Source organism: Mauremys reevesii, linkage group 16, assembly GCF_016161935.1.
Source record: "Mauremys reevesii isolate NIE-2019 linkage group 16, ASM1616193v1, whole genome shotgun sequence".
NCBI lineage: Eukaryota > Metazoa > Chordata > Testudines > Geoemydidae > Mauremys > Mauremys reevesii.
In genome coordinates, this window is record NC_052638.1 from 11959118 (window position 1) to 11983493 (window position 24376).

Consider the following 24376-nt stretch of genomic DNA (forward strand, 5'->3'; position numbering starts at 1 on the left):
AAGATTTTTGAGCTTTTGATTAGGCACTCACTTTGCATACACACGTCTAATAGCATCTTAAGTGTGTGTGTGTGGGGGGGGGAATATAGTATAAGATGTATGCAGGAATGCAAGAGTGGCCAGAGTACTGCAAGGCATTGAAGGAAAAAATGAGGATGAGCTTGATGCAGGAGAGGAGTAGTCAGTGAGAGGATTTGAAGAGCACGATACAGCCAGATGCAGGGACAAAAATATGATCTTAGAAGCAGTGTTCTGAATAGACTGGAGGGGAGAGGCTGCAAATGAGGATCCAGTAACTGAGGCAAGATGAGCAAGGCTGCTGGCAGTAGAGAGGAGGAAGGATTTGAGAGATTTCATTGAGGAAGTCACAAGACTTGCGAAGAACGTGTATATGAGCATGTGGGAGGAATGGGGGAAAGGTAGCGAAAGTGAAAGAAGTTGGGTAAGGAGTGCGGTGGGGTAAAAAGATAAATTCAGTTTTAGATATGTTGATCTTGAGGTTACATTGATATTGCAACTTGGAAGTCTCAAAGGCAGGCCGAGATAAGAAATTATACAGGAAGCCTGTGGTTGGTGGCAGGGAGGAGGTTCAGATTACCAGATATAGTTCAGGAATTCTCTATGGGCTTTGGGGCCTGAATGTCTCAACCTCAATTCTGATCAATCACGGCAACATTAAATAATTAATCACTTTGCTTGGAGGTTCCCCCACACATACACCTTCCTCTCTCTATTTTTAAAATTAGTAGCATCAATGCATTTTTCTTTGCTATTAGTTTTTACATGTTACACAGATGGGTCAAAACCAATAGATAAACTCAAGCTTCAGAATATTAGCATATAACAAAGACTCCACACTTCCTCTCTTGGTGAACTCATTTGGGAATCACTGTACCCTCCATTAACGTTGACTTCGGTTAACTAAGAAGTATGATCAATTAGATAAAGTTATAAAGCTCCCCTCACCCCTAGTACATGAATCATCATAGTAAGTTATAGTAATTGATATTTTCATACCAAGCCTTAATATAGATACCAGTGAAAGAGCCAGTGCATGTTCCTAGCCAGTGACTACCAGCATTATAGGAGGAAGGCTTGAAGTCCTGGTTAATGGTTAGAGTTAATTGAAAAAAACAGAAAAAACGAGGAGTACTTGTGGCACCTTAGAGACTAACAAATTTATTTGGGCATTAGCTTTCATATTTTCCACTCCAAGCATCTGATGAAGATATATATACACAGTACATGAAAAGATAGGAGTTGCCTTACCAAGTGGGGGGTCAGTTCTAATGAAACAATTCAATTAAAGTGGGCTATTATCAACAGGAGGAAAAAAATCACTTTTGTAGTGGTAATCAGGGTGGCCCATTTCTAGGGTGACCAGACAGCAAGTGTAAAAAATTGGGGCAGGGTGGGGGGTAATAGGAGCCTATATAAGAAAAAGACCCAAAAATTGGGACTGTCCCTATAAAACTGAGACATCTGGTCACCCTATCCATTTCAAACAGTTGACAAGAAGGTGTGAGTAACAGCAGGGGGAAATTAGAAACAAAAACTAATTTCCCCCTACTGAAATATCCCTCTGCAAGTTTATGACCTGGAGATTAACAAACAGCTTTGTGTTATTGCATAAAACCTAGAAAGGATTTGACTAGAAAGCAACTATAAAGCACAAGTGAAATTTATGAGCCTAGTTACACTGTCCAAACCCTGAAGTAGAAAAAGAATAAACAGGATAGCTAGATTTTCAGATTTTATAGTATTGCAAGTGAATATGGTTATTTTGACCACGGACCCTTTGAAGTGAACTTCAAAATAAAGTTGAGTTAATCCCAGACGACGTGTTGAATTGTCCCACTAAACAGAATTAATATTTTAGTAAAGAATTTAAAATGACAGAAAGAAAATCTTCTTGTTCTAATGGAGGACTTTAAAACACTCCAAATAAAATTTGTTTTGATTTTAATTAAGATCTTAAAAAAAAAAAAAAAGTCAACCTATTGCTGTGCTAAAAATCCAATCCCAATCTGTGTTATCAACACAAATTTGGGATTAACACAACTGTAACTGGAACATTGTAGTTCATTTTCTTTAAAAAAAAATCAGTTCCGTTTTTAAAACCCAGATTACCTTTTTTTGCACTTGAAAAGTAACTGTGGGCACAATTTTGCAACTGTAATTACTTAATATTCTGGGGCAATCAGATAGGTGGATAAACAAACCATTGCTGCAGTTACTTTTGCTCACAAAATTACAGGTACAAGAAATAAGGCTACTAAATTTCAAACAGAATACCAATAAGAACCAAAGCTCACCTAGATTGTGTTCCACTTTGAAAGGCTTTGTCTTCCTGATTTACCAGTATGAGTGGATTTGTAAGTGAATACAAAATTGTTATCATTACTACAGAAGAAAAGCCTTATGGGATTCCAAGACATACATTAAGCATTGTTTAATTGTCCTTTTATTGTGCATCATAAATGTTAATTATAAGCTTTGATCAAAACCCCCACCCAGTAAAACTGTCTCAAGGATTCTTTACAAGTTCACCTGCTGGCAGCCATACAGAATAAGTAATCCTGGCTTTATGTATTTATTTTTTAAGTAATTGGGACCTTGACTGCTCCCAAGCATTCTATGAATAAAATTACAGTCTCCCCATAAACTCCTTTTACCTTAAACAAGTTTATGAAGACTGGGGTTCTTTCTAGAGAGTAATTCAATATTCATTCATGTTGTCAAATTCTTAACTATGCCTTCAACGGGGGAAATGAGCTGTTTATTAATAGAGGAATCAGGTAAAGTTATCAAAATGGACTGGGGAGAGAGGAGAAAGGGGGGTCACCCCCAGTTGCTTTAGACTAGAAGGGATCCATCAGGTGATAATGGGAAATAAAAGTATTTCTTTACTCTGCAGTTAAAATGCTGGGAAAGATATATAATATAGGACTAAAATCTACACATACTTTAATGAGGAAGTCTTCTATACAGAAGAAACAAAATATGGAGAAGTAACAGTTACTGAAAATTATGCAGAATAGCCTCCCATAAATCAGCGAGGTTCTGATTCTCCTCTAATTTATGTTGGTTACATCAGAGAAGAACTCCCTGGATTCAATGAAGTTATGCACACCAGGGTAAGTGAAAGAAGAATCATGCCTCCAGTCTACAATGAAGTCTTCCTCCATTTCATCTGCTTGCATAATCTAGTCACCACCTCTCCAGGCAGGTTTGCTCAGCTGGCCTGTACTTTGTGAATGTTTCTGGAAGGCATATGGACTACAGCAGGTTTAGGTAGTTGAGTTCTTTCCACAAAAAGCCCTACACTGTCTCTACTGAAGTTGAGCTTGCCCTTTCCACTCAAAGTTGGCTTCCAGAAGATCCACTTCAATTATTAAGCTAAAGAGATACTAGCAGAACCGGCAGCATTACCAGTTTGTGGGGTGATGCACCCATTTCACAATCCAGACAGCTAACATTCCTAACAGTTAGTATAAAGAATTACATATATTCGCATCCTACAGACTACTTCCCAGATAAATCAGACTGCAGGGCAAATATATTTTTCAAACTGAAAGGACAAGATTTGCCCTCATTTACACCTTTGCAACCTCAGTGGTATTTGTGTGGGTTGAACAGAGCAGAATTTGGGCCATAGGCTGAACACACTGCTATTATATTTGTTCATATGAAGGTCTTTTCTTGCACTTGCAGCATTCCACAGAGCCAGTCCCACTGGGAGCTTGGGGGGAAAAAAAGTTCATTTAATATGCAAAGTCATTTCTCAGACAGACAATTACTTGTGTACTTCAAAGCATTATCAAAGAACTAAAGGCAATTTGGTTAAGGCTTTACATAACTTTTCACGTTTCAATTGACATGTAGTTCACAGCACTGGTATAAAAGACACTGCTTCTGAAGTCGTAATAAGCCTGCATTTATAATTCAGTTTGAAGAAACTTTTCTGGAGTAAGAATCACCCAACTTGAAAAATTAAGAAGTTCCACACTTGCCCAAAGACTTCAAATATACATAGATGTGAGAAGGGGAGCAGTTACATTGTGAATTAGAGATCTACATGCCACAGGCAATCAGACATCTAATAAGGAATCCTAAACAGGGCTAACCAGAGTACCTCTCATAAGCAACCACTATCAAGTGATGGTTCCCTAAGGCTACCATCACTTTAACTTCTTGTCAGCTCAGCTCTTTAAGAGGTGGAAAAAACCCTCACAGGACAGAAACAAAATATAAACATTCAAGAAAATACATATTTGAGAACTCTGACTATTCTCCTAGCTGGGGTCACTGTTTTTGAATACATGATTGGGTATGTTTTGGTTGAAAAAATTATGAAGTTATTTTATATACTATACATTTTAGATAAGCAAGTTGGATGACCAATTTTTATTGCCATATAAGAGGTGTTTCTAGTCTCAAAAGTTATTTAATGCCATTCTTAGCAATATCTTTTAGAAAAAGGACATATAGACGAGGTAAGATCCTCCCACCCTTTTTAATGGAAGATAAATCTATAGCAGAGAAAGAAAGGAGCCTTTTGCCATAAGTGCTTGATAAGTGAAATTAAGTGGAGTCCACCAACACTAGTCAATTTTGTTCAAAAGATGCTTACAGGTAAAGTCACTTGTATACAGGGGAGGGGCTACTCTCTCTGCAGCTACCAGCATGATCCCAAGTGAGAGGAAGGAAAGAGGGAAGATAAATGGTTTTGGATCACTGTTACAATTTACCCAGCTGGTATCTCACAAGATAGTCTCTCATGAAGGATTAATATCAACCTTAAAGTTTATCCTTTTGGACAGCTCCAGTTCAATTTTTTCCATTTCAATAAAGGACTAGTATACATTCCTACTCTCCAAAAAGTAAAAAAAAAAAAAAAAAAAAAAAAATTTAAAATGACAACAGATGACAATTGGATTGTTAGCCACAAGCATCTACTAATTGCAAATCAACCACCAGCAGAATGATGCTTCTTTATGGGAGTGTTTTACACCTTGGGCTCAAGCAATATGGTAGCACTCATCACTGTGAAAATTATCTCTTATAGATCTTTGGTCTTGCTAAGCTATTGCCCAATGTCCCTTTTACAACTTTAAAGAAAAAGGCACCAATAACTTAGGCCCCAAATACAGGTCCAGTGAAAATCCTGTCAGACCTAATGGAAATGTTAAGATTATTAAATGATACTATTAGATTTTAAAGACAATCCACTTCAAAGTTTGCAATTCAAACAGCAGGCCATTGTGCTAATGCATGGTAACCTGAATATGCAATTGACTACAATCTATCAATAAACAGAGACTAGCAAGCTTCACTTTCATTGGTAGAAAGCGGCTAGAAAAACAGAAGTTAAACCCAGAGGAAAAGGATAGAAGAAGAAAAACAGGTTAAAATTCTTCCACTGTTAAAAAAAAAAGTTTGTGGTGTCATTAAAAACATTGGTAATTGTGTTGGGCAAAAAGAAAATCTGACAGTGATCCTTTAGGTGCACAGATAAATACACCAAGTGATGCTCAGTCTGAATAAGTTGGAGCTGTAAAGTTTTAATCAGATTTGAACTTTCCCATAGTTTTGTGGCAAGGAGAAGGAGGTTTTCATTCAGCCCATTACAGACATGGAAGGCCCAATTCTGCTCTCACTTACACTGGTGAGAGTTGACAGCAAACCCATTGAGATCAGAATTATAACAGTGAAAGAGAAGGATAAGGCCCGGATGCTAGCAGCAAAGTTTGGAGGAAGTTGAGCTTCAGATCCGAAGTTTGATGACATTTGGACTTCATCTCTCTATTCCACATCCATCTGGTTTTGTTTCTGGAACTTAATATGCACAGCCAGCATGACAAAGCCAGTGAGGATGCAGGCGGAGCCGAAGATCAGGTAGACAATGCCCAGGAAGGGGTTCTTGCCACCCATCCAGGAAACAGTGCTGAAGATGACCTTCTTGGTGCCCTGGAAGGAGAGGACGGGGTAGTTGTAGGTGATGTCGAGGCGGTAGGTGCCTTGGGGCAGGCCAGAGGAGAAGTTGCCCTCACGCACGCGGCGGTAGAGCTTGCGGAAGGTAGGCAGAGCCGCGGTGCGCATCCACACGATGAAGTCCTCGTTGATGAAGCCGGTATTGTTGAGGTTGCCCTCGTCCAGCATGTAGGCAGCATGGGGCCAGTTGGGAGGCTTGGTTGTGCCCTTGAAGGCGGCCTCCAGGCTGCCATTGATGAGTTCGGGGTTGCTGAACTTGATGTTGGAGTCGGTCCACCAGGAGATGCCTCGGTTGTCCAGGGGCACGGGGTAGAAGGTGCCGTTGGCCAGGTGGTAGAGGGCGAAGGTGTCATTGAAGAGGCTGTTGGCGATGGCCCCGCAGGGGGCGATGGGGATGCCCTGGGGGTCCGTGCGGAAGGGGCTGCACTCCGTGGCCGGGTTGCTCAGCCCCGAGGCGTCCCCGCTGAGCTGCAGGTCGTCGCGGGAGACGCTGTAGCGCCGGTGGTTCTGGTAGTAGTTGGAGAGCTGGTAGTAGAGGCACACGGGCCCCGGGAAGCGCTCGGGCAGCTCGAAGCGCACCGAGCAGGTGCAGCCCCCGGCCCCGGCCAGGCTGGCGTTGGCGCAGCGGGAGCAGTTGTGGCCGCTGCCCGGCGCCCCGGTGTAGTCGAGCTCCAGCTCGCGGATGGTGTCCGAGGAGAAGTGCAGCCCCAGCCCCAGCGCCAGGCAGGCCAGGCCCGCGCAGAAGAAGAGCGGCAGCGCCGTGCCCGCCGACAGCAGCGGCTGCCAGGCCGGGAGGCGCTGCTGGGTGAAGGCCGTGTTGTCCGGCTTGTTCCGGGCGGCCGGCTCCGCGCCCGCCATGGTGCCCGCGCTCCGCTGAAGCGCCCCGGCCCGCCTCAGAGCGAGCCCGCCCCGCCTGCGCCGGCCAGGTGAGGGGCGGTGCCGCCAGCCCGCATCCGGCCCCGCCCGGGCAAGGGCCCCAGGCAGCCCGGCTCCCCGGCAGCGCCGGCTGCCCCCTCCCAGCAGGGCCATAGGCAGCCTGGGGAGAGCTCGGTCCGTGACACCGTCCCCAGGTAGGGCCCCCGAGAGAGCCCCGATTCCTGTCACTGCCCCTACCACCGGGCAGGGCTCCATACAACCCCAGAGAGAGCCCCGATCCCCTGTCACTGCCCCCACCACCGGGCAGGGCCCCATACAACCCCAGAGAGAGCCCCGATCCCTGTCATTGCCCCACCACCGGGCAGGGCCCCATACAACCCCAAAGAGAACCCTGATCCCCCGTCACTGCCCCCACCACTGGGCAGGGCCGCATGTAGCCCCAGAGAGAGCCCCGATCCCTGTCATTGCCCCCACCACCGGGCAGGGCCCCATACAGCCCTGATCTCTGGCACCGCCCCCAGGTAGGGCCCCATACATCCCCAGAGAGAGCCCCGATCTCTGTCATTGCCCCACCACCGGGCAGGGCCCCATACAACCCCAGAGAGAGCCCCGATCCCCTGTCATTGCCCCCACCACTGGGCAGAGCCCCATACAGCCCTGATCTCTAGCACCGCCCCCAGGTAGGGCCCCATACATCCCCAGAGAGAGCCCCGTTCCTTGTCATTGCCCCCATCACCGGGCAGGGCCCCATACAACCCCAGAGAGAGCCCCAATCCCTGTCATTGCCCCCACCACCGGGCAGAGCCCCATACAGCCCTGATCTCTGGCATTGCCCTCTAGGTAGGGCCCCATACAACCCCAGAGAGAGCCCCGATCTCTGTCACTGCCCCACCACCGGGCAGGGCCCCATACAATCCCAGAGAGAGCCCTGATCCCTGTCATTGCCCCCACCACCAGGCAGGGTCCTGTACAGCCCTGGGAGAGCCCAGTTCTCTGGCATCGTTTCTCCAGGAAGGGTCCCATACAGCCCAGGGAGATCCCGGCATAGCCACCCTGTGCCCCATTCCCAGGCAGGGTCCAGGATAGTCCAGGGGAGAGCTTGGCTCTTTGACAGCGTCCCCAGGGCAAGGTCCCATACGACCCAGGGAGAGCCTGGATCTTGGCATCATTCCCCTGAGCATGGTACCATACAGCCTGAGGAGAGCTCTCTGGCCTAGCCCCCATCCCCCAGACACAGTCCAGGGAGAGCTAAGCTCTTCGACAGTGCCCCTCTTGGCAGGGTCCCATACAGCCCAGCTCTCTGGAATAGCCACCCCTCAAGCCCCTCTGAGCAGGGTCCGGACAGGGTGGGGAGAGCTCACCTCTTCCACAACACTCCCCACAGCAGCATCCCATACAGCCCAGCCCTCAAGCACACATACACGCCCCAAGGGCAGGGGCTCATAGAGCCCAAGGGAGGGCTTGGTCCCAGCCTCCTGCCCAGCCAAACTTCTTCTTGTGAATGAAGAGCAAACCTGTACCCACTTTAATTCAGGGCCGCCCTGGGGGGGGCAAGTGCAGGGCAATTTTCCCTGGGCTCCACAGGGGCCCCCATGAGAGTTTTTTTGGGCCCCCAGAGCGGGGTCCTTCACTTGCTCCGGTGGCCCCGGAAAACTCTCGTGGCGCCCAGGCCCCTGGAGCTTCTTCCACTCCGGGTCTTCGGCGGCAGGGGACCCCCGCCGCGGGTCTTCAGGGCACTTCGGTGTCGGGTCCTGGAGCAGAAGGAGCCCCTGCTGCCGAATTACCACCGAAGCGGGGGCTCCCCACCGCTGAGGCCCCCAGGCCCCCTGAATCCTCTGAGCGGCCCTGCTTTAATTTGGTTAACAACACCAGGAAATCGAGTGCAACCACAAATCAGTGTTATCAACACACACATCCCCACCCTGCATCTATTACTCCTGGGGGAATTCTGTGCCACTGTGCATGTGCAAAATTTATGTCCCCCGCAGATTTCTTTGCTTCCCTGCAGAAAAATGACTTTCTGATGGGGAAGCAAAGGGAAGCCATAAGAGCGGTCATGCAACCCTCCCCAGCGGTATGTTTCGGGTGCCCAGGGCAGTGGGCAGAGAGGTAAATCACTGTGGGGTAGGGGGGTGGGCCTGGGGAAGACATGGAGGGTGGCTCCTACCCTGTACTGGGCTCAGCTGCTAGTCCCAGCTGGGCTGGGGAGCATGGGACTTCCTCTTCCCTTGCATGGCATCTGGGGCCGGGTCAGACACACCTCACATTTCTTCCCCAGCTGCAGGAAGCTCTGCAAACTCCCCTCTCATCCCCGGACACACTTCCTTCAACCATCGCTCCTCAGCTGCAGGGGGAAAGATCTCTGTACAGGGAGCTGCTCCCCCAACTGCCCATCCCCTATGTCCAGACTCCCTCATACCAAGACCCTCCCACTGATCCTCACTCCCCCACACACTCAGAACCCCCCCTCGATGAGCCTCACTCCCACTGCACCCGGACTACCTTGACAAGCCACCCATACCTGGATCCCCACCCCTTTGAGCCCCGTTCCCCCAGCATCTGGTCCCCTCACTGAGCCCCCCCATACCCAGACCCCCTTACTGAGCTCTATCCCCCCCAGACCCCTCCTGGTGAGCCCAAACCACCTTCATCTGGACCCCTCCCCACAGAGTACCATTATCATTGCACCCAGAACCCCCAACAAGCCCCTGTGTATCCAGATCCCCCTGTACCCTGATCCCCCACTGAGCCACACGCACCCAGATTGCCCCACACACAACCATCTCAACCCACACCTGTATCCCCCCACACAAAGCCCTTTCACACTTGCATCCTGCCGGGCTGAGCCTTCCTACCCACACCTGGTGCACCTGGCACAGAGGGGCAGGGCTTTGGGTGTTTCTGGGGCAGGCCCAGTCTTTGTGCTGTGTCAGAGTTGGGTGCTGCCTCACTGCTGAGTCTGTTTCCCCGGGGGGGAGCAGCACAGGGATCTCCCACCTCTGTACAGCCAGTGGCCTGTGCTCCCCAATGCCTGGTTGGAACCTTCACATTTATTTGACAAATACAATTTGCAGAAATTTGCAAAATTTTAAAATATTGTGTGCAGAATTTTTATTATTGTGGTGCAGAATTTTTAATTTTTTTGCGCCGAATGCCCTCAGGACTAAATCTATACACACACAGAACATAAGATACACACACCGCAGCCCAGTTCTGCAGGCCATCCACACACACCCCAGCCCAGCCAAGCCAATCATCTCTGCACAGAACATAAAGATACACACACAACCCAGACCAGCCCTGTAGACCTTCTGTACACACACACATGCAGTCCTGCAGTGTATCTACAAACATGCAGAGTCCTGCAGAATACAGACACACAAACGCATAGAGCCCATCCTGATGCAGTATCTACATGTAGCCAGCAAAGCATCTACGCACAGAATATGTATTATATGTAAACAACCTAATGCAGAACCTACACACACGCAATTCAGCCTAGCACAATATACACAAATACATATACACCCAGCATGGCATCTGGTCAGCCCAGCATAGTATCTATGCATACACACACAACATATAGCAAACTGACAAAGTGGGTATTCACCCACAAAAGCTTATGCTCCAATACGTCTCTTAGTCTGTAAGGTGCCACCGGACTCTTTGTCGCTTTTTACAGATCCAGACTAATACGGCTACCCCTCTGATACTTGACTATAAATAGTCCAGCCCAGAATCTATACACACACCCCAGCACAGCATGGTGGGACAGCCCAGCTCGCTATCTGCAAACATAGCACAGCCTGCTGCCTTAATACTTAGGTCATTCAAACTCAAATATTGATTATCCAGGGCTGACTTTATGCAAGGCTCAAAAAAGGTGTTTTTCAGGTTTGGGCACTACTCTCTGAGAATGCACTGCTCATATTGCAAACAGTTAAGGGGAATCCACAAGTAGCTAGATAAGGAACCCTGATAGAAACACAATTCCAGTATTTTAACACCTTAACAACTAACGATGTCAAAGGCATTGTATGTTTTTTGTTAATTAGAAACATTAGGCATGTTTGTTTCTAAAATTACCAACATTCAACCAGGAAAATATGAGGCATGACTGGCAATGGATAAAATGAGACTGCTACTACTAGTTTCCAAATCTGGAAAAATAGCTTAATTTTTTACTGAGGGAGCTATTGTTTCAGTGATGTTATTGTATACAAAAGAAATGTTTGTTTCTCTACCTGCAAAGCAAGGCTGTTCAGGGTGAAAAAACATGCTTAATAGAAACCCATTCCACTTTTTCACAGCTAGGAATGTTTCACATGCTGAGTGGGGAAAAAGGTTTAAACAAATTAGATGCCAGCACTTCAAGCTTCATACAACTAGCTTCTGGGACTCACCAGCTACTATCAAACACTATAGTTACCATCAAATCAAATGATAAGGTTACAAAGCATTTCCAATTTATAGTACAGATGGAACCTTAACCGTGTTCTATAAGGGTGTAAAACTTGGACATATCCTAGTTAATGCCTCATCAGGACACCTGAGCACAGGAGCTAGCAGTGGGCCTAATGTCTGTTCAATCATGTGGGTGCAACTTAGCAGCATCAAATACTCATAAGGATTTATGTGCAAGTAATTCACATACCTGTTATCCATGGGGGATGTTGATCATAGCATCTGGTAGTATGTTTAGAGTGTTGTGGGGAGGGAGAGGGGAGTGAATGGGGGGGTGGCAGCTGGTAATATACCTGGTGCCTATGTGCAGCAGCTTGCCGTGTGACTTGTGTCTATTAGAAAGGTTAAGGTGGTCTCTGACATGCCCAGAGGGGAAACTGATAGTCTGCAGCCCATGTTATGAAACAGTTAAAGTCGCCTCTCGTTACAATTTTTTGAACTGTGCTGTAACTGGGTTGAGGGGTCCCCTGACACAGATGTAATTGTTGTGTAGACATGCTCTTAGGTAGCTACAAAACTCCGGTTCGTGACCTTGCAGTATGTTTATTGGTGGTCTAGCGTGTACAGGCACAAGTTCATTAAACAAAAGGTCTATGTCTTTTTATTGCTGAAAGAGAGTACATAGACAATTTAGCTCCTGTTGCTATTACATTTACACTTTCTCTCTCAAGCTGTTACTACACTGCACTTGATTGTGACAGTAGCATTTGCAAAGGCAGGAACTCAGTATAGACAGCTTTCTGACTCCAGCAGCCTTTTTCAGCACCATATCACTAATGCCAGAGAGACATCTACATTAAATCCTGTCTACACCTGTGTATTTACAATGGGGATTTTTTGGTAAAAATTCCCTGCTGTAGATAAGGCTTTAGAGAAGCAACAAAACAGACACACCTGACATCCTCTCTGAATTACGGTTCTTCCCATTTGTTCTTGTGGTCCCTTGCCCTGTGTTCTTTCTTCCAGTAATAAAAAAGACATAGATCTTTTGCCAAGAATCAGCAATTTGGTCATGATAGTAACTCTGTTATATTTCTAAGTTAAGGTAACCCCTTTTAGAACAAAACCAAATTAGGGACACTGATTGTCAAATAAAAAAACAATTTAAAATATCTCCCAGACTACTTCATGGTAAAAAAAAGATTTCCAGCTCCCATAGTCATTCACTCTGATGGGTACACACTGCCAGCTGCCACTCATGCACATTATGGGCCCTATACGTACTAGTGAGTACTGCGTTCACATATCCTGGTGGGCACTAGAAGCTGTCAATTAAGGTGCATTTTGCTGTTTCAGTGGTTACCAAATCACTTGTATAATTTTTAAAGGTTTGTTTTCTTTTTTCCAGAGTTTATCACCAAAATTTTGGAAGAAGTGGGGGGCATGTCTGTATATGTCATTTCCAGGAACACGTAAACCCCTGTGTTTTCCCATATTGACTAATCTTGCAGTACAAAGAAGGAATTTAGTAGAACATGCTTCATGAAATAACAGTAATCATGTTCCAGTGTTACTTCCTGCTAACAAAATAGCAGGGCAAAGTCCAGATCCTGTGACTTCCTCTTACTCCCATATAGTTCACTCAATTCAAATATTGTTTTTTTTGTTTTGTTTTTTTAAGGAAAATTAGTGTATGTTTGAAAAGAAGCAGTTGTTATAAGAGTCCAGTTCAGTTCTCTAGTTAAAAGTCTCAGTGTTTTTGCTGCTGACCTCTGTGTTTAAGTGGCTATAACTGGGCTGTAAAAGTCAGTCTGGGATGAAAGCTAGAATACAAAGACTTACCCTGGAAAGACAATTGCACTACTTACTGTTTATAGCAGTATTGTACAGTATTAAAAATAAATAGTCTGGCTATTTTTTAATTATAGGATAGAACTCTCTTATGAATGTGTTGTGTTTTCAAATAAAACTCCATTGAATTCACTGCTGTGCAGAGAGCCACCATAAGGAAAAAGAAAAGCACCACGTCTTAGTGGGTAGAGCAGTGGCCTGGGATTCAGGACCTTGATTCTATTCCTGGTTTGCCTGTGGGTAACCTGAGACAAGTCACTTCACCTCTCAGTGTCTCTCCGTTTCCCTATTTTTAAAATGGGGATAATGATACTTACCTCCTTTGTAAAGTGATTTGAGTTCTACTATTGAAAAGTGTTATATAAGTCGTGGGTATTATTGCCACTTGAATCCCATTTACAGGTGGTATTGCCAATCCCATTTATTCAAAAATCTGGCCCCAAAATAATCTTGAGATTCGTTTAAAAATCATGAGACTGTAAAAAAGGTAAATAAATGTTGGGTTCTTTTTAGGTACCTTCTCGTTTCTGAGCCTTTAAGGTATGCATGTACTTTACATTTTCAGGCTTTTTACATGATTTTTTCCTAAATGAAAACTGAGATTCTCATATAATCTCCTGACTCCAGAAGCTGGGGCTTTAAAAACACACCACATTTTGCACAACTCAAGATAAAGTTAAAAGAGCTGGCAATGCTGCATAACCCTTATGCTGCCCTCTGCACAGGGCTGAATTTCTTTTTAAGCAGACCTTTGCCATAATAAAAGAGGACTTGCCTGGGAAATGAACCTGCTGTCTTTTGGCCAATATCTTTTCATCGTCCTCATACAAAATGCCCTTAGCCACAACAGAAGTATGGAGACTTGTATTTTCTTCCTACAGAGAGCAGTGGCAACTGTCAGGGGAGAGGACATGGAAAACCAAGCTAGCAAACAGCAACTGTAGGAAGACTGACAGCAAGGTGAAACTGCCTTCCTGTTCATCCCAAGTAGTTGAATCTTTTCTGCGGAGTAGAGGAGAAAGTCATGATCTTGGAATGCTGCATTTAACTCCCATCTGGTAGGCACCAATTGCTAAATTCCCAGAGGCTTAGTTCAACAGAACTTGATTCTAATGGAGTCAAGTTCAGTATAAGCAGAGAGCAGCTTCACTATAAGAGTGAAAATTGCTTCAGTATATACTTTCACTCCACTTTCATATAAGCAAATGCCCTACAAGTGGGTTCCACATTACAAACATTTTAAAAAGGAAGCCAAAAACAATTTGCTGTGTTCAGATGCCTTTTTGTAGCTCAAACCCTAGCTTTGATTTCATACATTTCTGCCTTACTCTGAGATTTAAAAAAAAAACAGGGATGGCGGGTTCAAAGTACAGAAGACATTAAAAATCCAGCAGAGGCTTTCTGAGAAGGCATTTGATAGACAAAGTGGCGGGAAAGAGGAGAAGGGATGAGGTGGAGAGGAGAAGAGAGATAGAGACTGAGTGTGAAACAAAATGAAGAGAGAGTAAGGAGGCATGGGCTGGAGAATCAAACAGATGAGGAAGACAGGAGAGGAGGAGGAGAAACAGAAAGGCAAGGAAATGAGAGGATGGTGGGAGAAGGAAAGAAACACAATGAGAAAGAAGACAGAGGAGAGGATGTAAGTAGAAGGACAAAACACAAATTATTATTATTTTATTATTTATGTTATAATAATGCCTAGAGACTCCTGCCAAGATCTGGGCCCCTATGTGCTAAGTGATATACATACACATAGTGAGAAACAGTCCCTATCCCTTACAGTTAGGAAACAGGGACACAAAGCAGTTCAGCGGCAGAACTGGGAAGAGAACCTGATAGAATGGATAGATTTATATCGCTGATTTAAACCACTGATTTAAATCAGCAAGCAGGGAACCTGGATTTAAATAATCGATTTTTAGAGTGTTATGCATTTGTAATTTGCAATTATTTTCCCAAAGAAAGGCTGATTCTCAGTGGTTGGTAACTGTTAATACATGCTGATTTTCACAAAATATAGCCTTTACACTAAATGTGGTGCTTCTTTTTGCTAACCAGAAGGATACACTGTCTGTACACATTTATTTAAGCAAAGATATACCTTGACTTATTATACCTTATTTAGGGAGTGGCACTATATGTGAAAGAAAATGTAGAATCACATGAAGTAAAAATCTTAAATGAATCCACATGTTCCATAGAATCTCTATGGATAGTAATTCCATGCTCTAATAAGACTATAACAGTAGGGATCTATTACTGACCACCTGACCAGAACATTGATAGTGACGATGAAATACTAAGGGAGATTAGAGAGGCTATCAAAATAAAGAACTCGATAATAGTGGAGGATTTCAATTATCCCCATATTGACTGGGTACATGTCACCTCAGGACAAAATGCAGAGACAACATTTCTCAATACTTTAAATGACTGCTTCTTGGAGCAGCTGGTACAGCAACCCACAAGGGGAGAGGCAGTTCTCGATTTAGTCCTCAGTGGAGCGCAGGATCTGGTCCAAGAGGTAACTATAACAGGACCGCTTGGAAATAGTGACCATAATATAATAACATTTAACATTCCTGTGGTGGGAAGAACACCTCAACAGCCCAACACTGTGGCATTTAATTTCAGAAAGGGGAACTATACAAAAATGAGGAGGTTAGTTAAACAGAAATTAAAAGGTACAGTGACTAGAGTGAAATCCCTGCAAGCTGCATGGATACTCTTCAAAGACACCATAATAGAGGCCCAACTTAAATATATACCCCAAATTAAAAAACACAGTAAAAGAACTAAAAAAGAGCCAGCATGGCTTAACAACCATGTAAAAGACGCAGTGAGAGATAAAAAGGCATCTTTTAAAAAGTGGAAGTCAAATCCTAGTGAGGTAAATAGAAAGGAGCATAAACACTGCCAAATTAAGTGTAAAAATGTAATAAGAAATGCCAAAAAGGAGTTTGAAGAACAGCTAGCCAAAAATTCAAAAGGTAATAACAAAATGTTTTTTAAGTACATCAGAAGCAGGAAGCCTGCTAAACAACCAGTAGGGCCCCTGGACGATCAAAATACAAAAGGAGCACTTAAAGATGATAAAGTCATTGCGGAGAAACCAAATGAATTCTTTGCTTCAGTCTTCATGGCTGAGGATATTAGGGAGATTCCCAAACCTGAGCCGTCCTTTGTAGGTGACAACTCTGAGGAATTGTCACAGATTGAAGTGTCACTAGAGGAGGTTTTGAAATTAATTGATAAACTTAACAGTAACAAGTCACTGGGACCAGATGGCATTCACCCAAGAGTTCTGAAAGAACTCAAATGTGAAATTGCGGAACTATTAACTGTGGTTCCTAACCTGTCCTTTAAACTGGCTTCTGTGCCCATTGACTGGAAGATAGCTAATGTAACGCCAATATATAAAAAGGGCTCTAGAGGTGATCCCGGCAATTACAGACCGGTAAGTCTAACGTCAGTACCGGGCAAATTAGTTGAAACAATAGTAAAGAATAAAATTGTCAGACACATAGAAGAACATAACTTGCTGGGCAAAAATCAACATGGTTTCTGTAAAGGGAAATCATGTCTTACTACTCTATTAGAGTTCTTTGAAGGGGTCAACAAACATGTGGACAAGGGGGATCCAGTGGACATAGTGTATTTAGATTTCCAGAAAGCCTTTAACAAGATCCCTCACCAAAGGCTGTTACGTAAATTAAGTTGTCATGGGATAAGAGGGAAGATCCTTTAATGGATTGAGAACTGGTTAAAAGACAGGGAACAAAGGGTAGGAATAAATGGTAAATTTTCAGAATGGAGAGGGGTAACTAGAGGTGTTCCCCAAGGGTCAGTCCTAGGACCAATCCTATTCAACTTATTCATAAATGATCTGGAGAAAGGGGTAAACAGTGACATGGCAAAGTTTGCAGATGATACTAAACTGCTCAAGATAGTTGAGACCAAAGCAGACTGTGAAGAACTTCAAAAAGATCCCACAAAACTAAGTGATTGGGCAACAAAATGGCAAATGAAATTTAATGTGGATATATGTAAAATAATGCACATTGCAAAAAATAACCCCAACAATAATACAATATGATTTAGCTACAACTAATCAGGAAAGAGATCTTGGAGTCATCGTGGATAGTTCTCTGAAGATGTCTATACAGTGTGCAGCGGCAGTCAAAAAAGCAAACAGGATGTTAGGAATCATTAAAAAAGGGATAGAGAATAAGACAGAGAATCGTATTGCCCTTATATAAATCCATGGTACACCCACATCTTGAATACTACATGCAGATGTGGTCTTCTCATCTCAAAAAAGATATACTGGCATTAGAAAAAGTTCAGAAAAGGGCAAGTAAAATGATTAGGGGTTTGGAACGGGTCCCATATGAGGAGAGATTAAAAAGGCTCGGACTTTTCAGCTTGGAAAAGAGGAGACTAAGGGGGGATATGATAGAGGTATATAAAATCATGAGTGGTGTGGAGAAAGTGAATAAGAAAAAGTTATTTACTTGTTCCCATAATATAAGAACTAGGGGCCACCAAATGAAATTAATGGGCAGCAGGTTTAAAACAAATAAAAGGAAGTTCTTCTTCACACAGTGCACAGTCAGCCCGTGGAACTCCTTGCCTGAGGAGGTTGTGAAGGCTGGACTATGACAGGGTTTAAAAGAGAACTAGATAAATTCATGGAGGTTAAGTCCATTAATGGCTATTAGCCAGGATGGGTAAGGAATGGTGTCCCTAGCCTCTGTTTGTCAGAGGATGGAGATGGATGGCAGGAGAGAGATCACTTGATCTTTACCTGTTAGGTTCACTCCCTCTGGGGCACCTGGCATTGGCCACTGTCAGTAGACAGGATACTGGGCTCGATGGACCTTGGTCTGATCCAGTATGGCCGTTCTTATATTCTTACTCAGATTCTTATTTTTTACATTTTTATTATGTTAGAAAATGGTGACTGATACATTTCTTATTTACTAGATGATATTTTTTACTTCTTATTTGTGTCAAGCGCTATCTGGAAAAAAATTATCAAAACATATTTTGCATTTAAAACCTACTATTTTATTAAATAGAGGAAGTATTATCTATAGTTAGTAAATTGAACTGATTGTTTTTGGTCACCATATCCTTCAAGATTTTAGAATTAGTAGATTTCATCCTCTCACACCTAGTTTTTATTCATAGATTGCAAGAGGAAAACAGGTCTTTCTGCTTTTTTCACTCCCAATTGGTTTCTTACTGCTGAATGAACTAGTCATTGAACTAAAGTACTTGAATACACTGAAATGAAGAAAATGCTCTCTTTCTGAACCTGCAGAAGAGGCTTCCAGAGTTAGAGAGTGAAATTTCTCTTGAACACTATCAGAGAAGAAGTGAATGACCAGTATTGGTCTACTACATTCATGGTACAAAAATTCTTAGAAAATAGGAAATTATATCACTTCCCATCTCATTTCCAAGTAGATATACAATGTAACTGCAAAACAAAGACTCTGTAAAGGTTTTTGTTAATACAGTATGGAGGCATCAGTAGAGACTCCCATAGTTAAGTTTGCATTGGTGAGCGGGGATGTAAGAGGAAGTGATATTGGTGGGGAAGCTGGGAAAAGTGATGGTTAAGTTTCAGGAGGCCAACTTGAGGAGAAGAGGAGAGGAGAGGAGCTCTACTTTGACTAACCATCTATTAGTTCTATTAGATAATCTGTGCTTCACCCTGCTTCCCTGAGGGAGAATCAGTTTCCAGATGACATAAGGCTAGTTTTAGGCATTGACCATAGTGAGGGGCATTGCTGGGCTGCAGTACCCCAGGGGGAGCTCCAGAAGGCAGACAGAGAGACAGTGGAGTTGCTTGTACTACATAATGTTGTAGGGTGCAGACTACTGCCTTTTGTCCTGGCCAGCCAGTTTTGCTGGCTGGTATATATGGGGGTGCAGCTATGACTTAGCCTTCTCGCAACTCTTTTTGCGGTGCCGTGCACTCCCAGAAGACTAAAGAGGGTGCAGCTGCTAAATTCTCTTGAACACATGGGCTGGAATTGTGTCTGGGTCTTACATAGGCCATGCAAGGGTGGAAGTCTTCCTGTGCCATCTCCCCTCCCCCCCAGCCCCACCCCACTGCACATTCACATAAGGGCCAGGCATAATCTAGCCCTTACTTTGTCATTTTGCCATTATTGGAACCATTTAGCTGTGATTATGCCATAACTGAGTAACCTGGTGATTTTGTCCTTCCTCACTCTTTTCCATTGCTTGTTACATTTGTCGCGTCTAAAACTAGATAGCAAGCTCTTTGGAGCAGGGACTGTGGTGGGGAGGGGTGTCTTTGTCCTTTAAAGCATCTAGCATGCTATTGGATGCTGTATAAATTATAATGAGACCACCTTCAGCCTCCAGTAGTCTAGGAGGAGTTCCCTGCATTTATTCAGGTTTATTCAAATTATTTATTGGGTGCTATATATTAAGAAGACTCCATAGTTTTAAAAAGCTAGGTAATGCATCTAATAAATAATTCATGATGTTATTAATTACAGTATTAGAGTTGTCTAGCACTGTCATTCTCCAGAAACTGCCTAAAGGCCAGGAGGCTTTTCTTTTAATCATCTAATTAGTGAGATGACAAGCCAAAGCTATTTTCTAACATCACGGTGTGTGTGTTTGTTGGGAATGAGGAAATGCTTTCCTGGAGAAATAAATGGGATGCCTTAGTTCAAATGTGGACGACCATCCTAAATGGACATCAGAATTCCGCATTTAGACATTTAAAACAACACTTCGTGAGTACTTTTGTGCCTACCTGGTATCCAGTCATTTAAATTAATATGGTCACATGGGTATAACTGAGGACAGAAATGTATACATATAAATTACAATACCCATTCAATATAAAAAAATACAACATTCTATATCCATTACATTTCCATACATTAATCTCCACTGCCTGGCACCAGATGAGAATGATAGCATTTTACACCCACTTTGCACAGGTTCAAATGACTCCACAATGGGCAAGACAACAGCAAATCAGGCCCTAACTCTTCATCAAAGCCAGTCAGGTTCAGATGCTCAACTGGAATAACAAGCTTGACACTTCAAAGAAGAATTCATGTGATCACTTCTGCACTTCTCACAGGTGCTCACTGAACATCGGTACATCAAACGCTGTGGTATTTGGGTCACTTGCATGTCTCTGCACATAAAGCCTTGCCATCCGATACTCTGCGTCACTTTTTCTTATTGTTCATACATGCTCAGATATTCTGTCTGTTACTCTGTGGTCCTCCTTGAATACTGCTCCCATAGAGACACATCAGAACATAAATGTAGGACAAAGTTAATTATTTAATACAACTTTTTAATGCAAGCATACCTAGACTTGTCCTGTTTGAGGTCCTGGAGCTTTAATCTGTACCATCCTTTGGACATTACTGCCTTAATTCATATATTGTTTGGATAATACGGATGATTTAAGACCAGCTAGCTGTGTATTTGGATTGTTTTCCTCTTAGCGTGTTTTTTACACACAGCCCAGCTTAGATGATTTTTAGAGATGTGGCTGGGGCAGATAAGTAAATTGGCACTGAAAAGGCAAATTTTTGATTCTTTATGGACCCTTATTTGATGGGACTAGGAAAAAGTCATTTTTCAAAAGTATCTATTTTTTTTTACCTCTTGGAAACTTAGTGGCCTTAGCGGTTGTTGAGCTTCTGTCTTTTGTGTTAGAGGTAATGGTTGATAACTGTAGTCTTTAAAAGTCCCCTGGCACCTCTTGCAGAAATTGGGATGTTAGCTAGTGTTCTGGATAAATCTCTGTATGAGTAATTATACATGTGGCCCATTTAGATTTCTCCGTGCAACTACCGTCAGACACCCTGGCTCAGTTCCATCCCTGGTGTATGTAACACTATCCATGGTGTGATGTATTTATTTATTTATTGGATAATGAGTTCCACTGGTAATTTATGTAATGTCTTCCCTCTTCCTCTCCTCTCCAAAACAGGTCTCAGATCACTAACTGAATTCTCTGAAGAATTTCTCCGTACACGTAGTCTAAGTGGTAGTTAATGGACTTCCTTTAGGGATGAATTTGGCCCTATCATTTTCTTTTCCTGTCCTTGACCATAGTGCAGCATTGCTATGCTCTGTTCAAAAGTCAGTGTTTCACCCAGCTAACTGTACTTCACTGGTATCTATGTATTTATATGACCTCAACATCATTGCATCAGAGCAATAAAGAAGTGAAGTGAATTCTGTGCATAGACACTGAAAAGAATTAATGGGCCTTTATTATGGTTTCCCTGAGAGATCTTACTCTCAGAAAGTTTTTCCTGATATTCAGACTAAATTTTACTTTTCTTAATTTTCTCTCATTACTACTGACATTCTTTAGGGCAATCCTAAATAATTTTTCTCTTTCCTTATTCAATATGTATAGACTGTAATATTTTGTGTGAGAGATTGTAAAGCATTTTAGAATTCCTCAGGATGAATGGCACTATATAAAGGAAAGATATTCATTATTATTTTCATGAATTAGAATGCACAGTAGTAGTGACAAACCAGCCTCTGAGGAGTTGAGTCTGACCTAAGCTCGGATCTAGGAACTGACCAGTGTGACCATGATTTAGTCATACCAAACACAGCACTAAAATTAAGCTTTAATAGTTTGGTTGGCACTGTGTCACGTAAGCTGAAAACAATAAGCAAGAGAGCATCAGACAAAGGACACTGAGTGTTTTGCTACCCTCTGTGCATAGCATGTAGAATCATAGGCGCCGACTCCGTGGGTGCTCATTGGAGCTTTGTAAAAAACCTCAACCTCCCTAGGTAATTTGTTCCAGTGCTTAACTACCCTTACAGTTAGCAGGTTTTTTCTAGTGTCTAACCTAAATCTCCCTGGCTGCAATTTAAGCACATCACTTCTTGTCTTGTTCTCAGTGGATAAGAAGAACAATTTATCATTCTCCTCTCTATAACAACCTTTTATGTACTTGAAGACTGTTATCATGTCTCCTCTCAGTTTTCTCTTCTCCACACTAAACAAATCAAGTTTTTTCAATCTTTCCTCATAGGTCATGTTTTCTAGACTTCTAATCATTTTTTGTTGCTCTCCACTGGACTTTCTCCAATTTGTCTAGCTTTTTCCCAAAGTGTGGTGCCCAGAACTGGACTCAGTACTCCAGCTGAGGTCTTATCAGTGCTGAGTAAACTGGAAAAATTACTTCTTGTGTTTTGCTTACAATACTGCTATTAATAATACCAGAATGATGTTCACTTTTTTTTGCAACAGTATTACATTGTTGACTTATATTTAATTTGTGATCCACTATACTCTTTCTTGCAGTACTCCTTCCTAGGCAGTCATTTTGTGTTTGTGCAATTGATTATTCCCTCCTAAGCATAGTACTTTGCATTTGTCCTTATTGATTTTCACCTATTTATTTCAGACCATTTCTCCATGGAAAACTGAATAGGTGCATCAGAGTACACCACGTATGAGTGTCAGGGAGTCATATCCTTTTTCACTATTTCTGTGAAAGTGAGCACTTCAAAAAAAATCTCCACAGGCATTTTTAAGGACAGGTTTTTTAATTATAAAGGGTTTCTTTTTTTTCACATGTGATTACAAATGTAACACAGAGTCTATGACAATGACTAATGGTCTATAAATACCTAAGACAGTTATCATACTGTTGATATCATGCTTACAGAAATGTAGGCCATGGACAGGTAGTGAAGACATTGTTAAAAAGAGATCAGCGTGGAGGGGTGAAGGGAAGTGGTACTCATAATAACTTGCCCCCTCTCTATTCAGTCTCCTGAATCCCTGATGGCTGTTGCCTATACCCTTGCTGCCACTGTCTCCTCTCCAGGCTCCTGTCCCATTTCTCACTCTCTGAGGGGCACGTAGGCACAGACTGGATACTAATGCTGCTTCTAGTAACACTCATTTCTGTTCAGATAGCCATGCAGCTTTGAGGAAATCATGTGATGGGCTACTCCCTGCCTCCCATTCTTGGCATTCTTCCTTTAAAACCACAGAGCTGAAGCCACATAATGCTTGTGGGTAGGGGGGAGGAGGGATAGCTCAGTGGTTTGAGCGTTGTCCTGCTAAACCCGGGGTTGTGAGGGATCTGGGGCAAAATCGGTACTTGGTCCTGCTACTAAAGGCAGGGGGCTGGACTCAATGACCTTTTGGGGTCCCTTCCCGTTCTATGAGATAGGTATATCTCCATATATATAAATATATTATTTATTTTGGTGAAGAGAGGCTTTTCAGGCTCACAGGAAGGGGGAAGGGGGCATGTTCAGTGGTTCTGCTTCCTCTCTGCATTTAGGGCAGAGATGGGCAAAGTTTTTGGCCCAAGGGCCACATCTGGGAATAGAAATTGTATGGCGGGCTCACAAAATTGGGGTTGGGGTGTGGGAGGAGGTGAGAGCTCTGGTTGAGGGTGCAGGTCCGGGGTGGGGCCAGAAATGAAGAGTTCAGGTTGCGGGAGGGGGATCAGGGCTGGGGCAAGGGTTGGGTGCTGGCTCCAGCTGGGGCTGGGGCTGGTGATGAGGGGTTTGGGGTGCAAGAGGGTGCTGTGGGCTGGGATCGAGGGGTTTGGAGGGTGGGATGAGGATCAGGGCTGGGGCAGGGGGTTAGGGCACAGGGAGAGGCTCAGGTGTGCAGGCTCCAGGCAGCGCTTACCTCAAGCAGCTCCTGGAAGCAGCAGCATGTCCCTTCTCCGGCTCCTATGCAGAGGCATGGCCAGGCGGCTCTGCCCACTGCTCTGTCCACAGGCATCACCCCTGCAGCTCCCATTGGCTGCGGTTCCCGGCCAATGGGAGCTGTGGGGACAGCTCTTGGAGTGAGGGCCACATGCAGAGTGGAGCTCTCTGGCTGCCCCTATGCGTAAGAGCCGGAGGAGGGCCATGCCGCTGCTTCCGGGAGCCGCATGAAGCAGCCCCTGACCCTGCTCCCCAGCTGGAGCTCTGGAGCCCACTCCCCAGAGGGAGCTCGAGGGCCAGATTAAAACAGCTGGCGGGCTGGATCCAGCCCGCAGGTCGTAGTTTGCCCACCCCTGATTTAGGGGCTGATCCAAAGCCAAATGAAGATAACAGAGACACTCCCATAAACTTCAGTATGCTTTGGATCAGCCCCTTTAGAGGGTACCATTCACAAAACTACACTTACACGATCCTCTGTAAATAAAGCTGGACACTCAAAAATATTATTGTTTGCTCCTTAAAGTTCCCATCC

The 24376-nt window shown here is 43.8% G+C and overlaps 2 protein-coding genes across 2 annotated transcripts in view; one reads left to right on the forward strand and one right to left on the reverse strand.

The window, feature by feature from the left end:
- Positions 1–1665: 1665 nt before the first annotated feature.
- Positions 1666–6891, reverse strand: TMEM30B (transmembrane protein 30B). The gene has a single exon (XM_039503199.1). The coding sequence runs from the start codon at positions 6850–6852 to the stop codon at positions 5806–5808; it is 1047 nt and encodes a 348-aa protein (XP_039359133.1). The 5' UTR covers positions 6853–6891; the 3' UTR covers positions 1666–5805.
- Positions 6892–6969: 78 nt separating this feature from the next.
- LOC120384459 (receptor-interacting serine/threonine-protein kinase 2-like) overlaps positions 6970–24376 on the forward strand; it is a 38250-nt gene continuing 20843 nt past the window's right edge. Inside the window, exons 1-2 of the mRNA XM_039503198.1 lie at positions 6970–7064; positions 14007–14183. The gene's annotated coding sequence lies outside the window, so the exon portion shown is untranslated. The remainder of the gene's footprint in view (positions 7065–14006; positions 14184–24376) is intronic.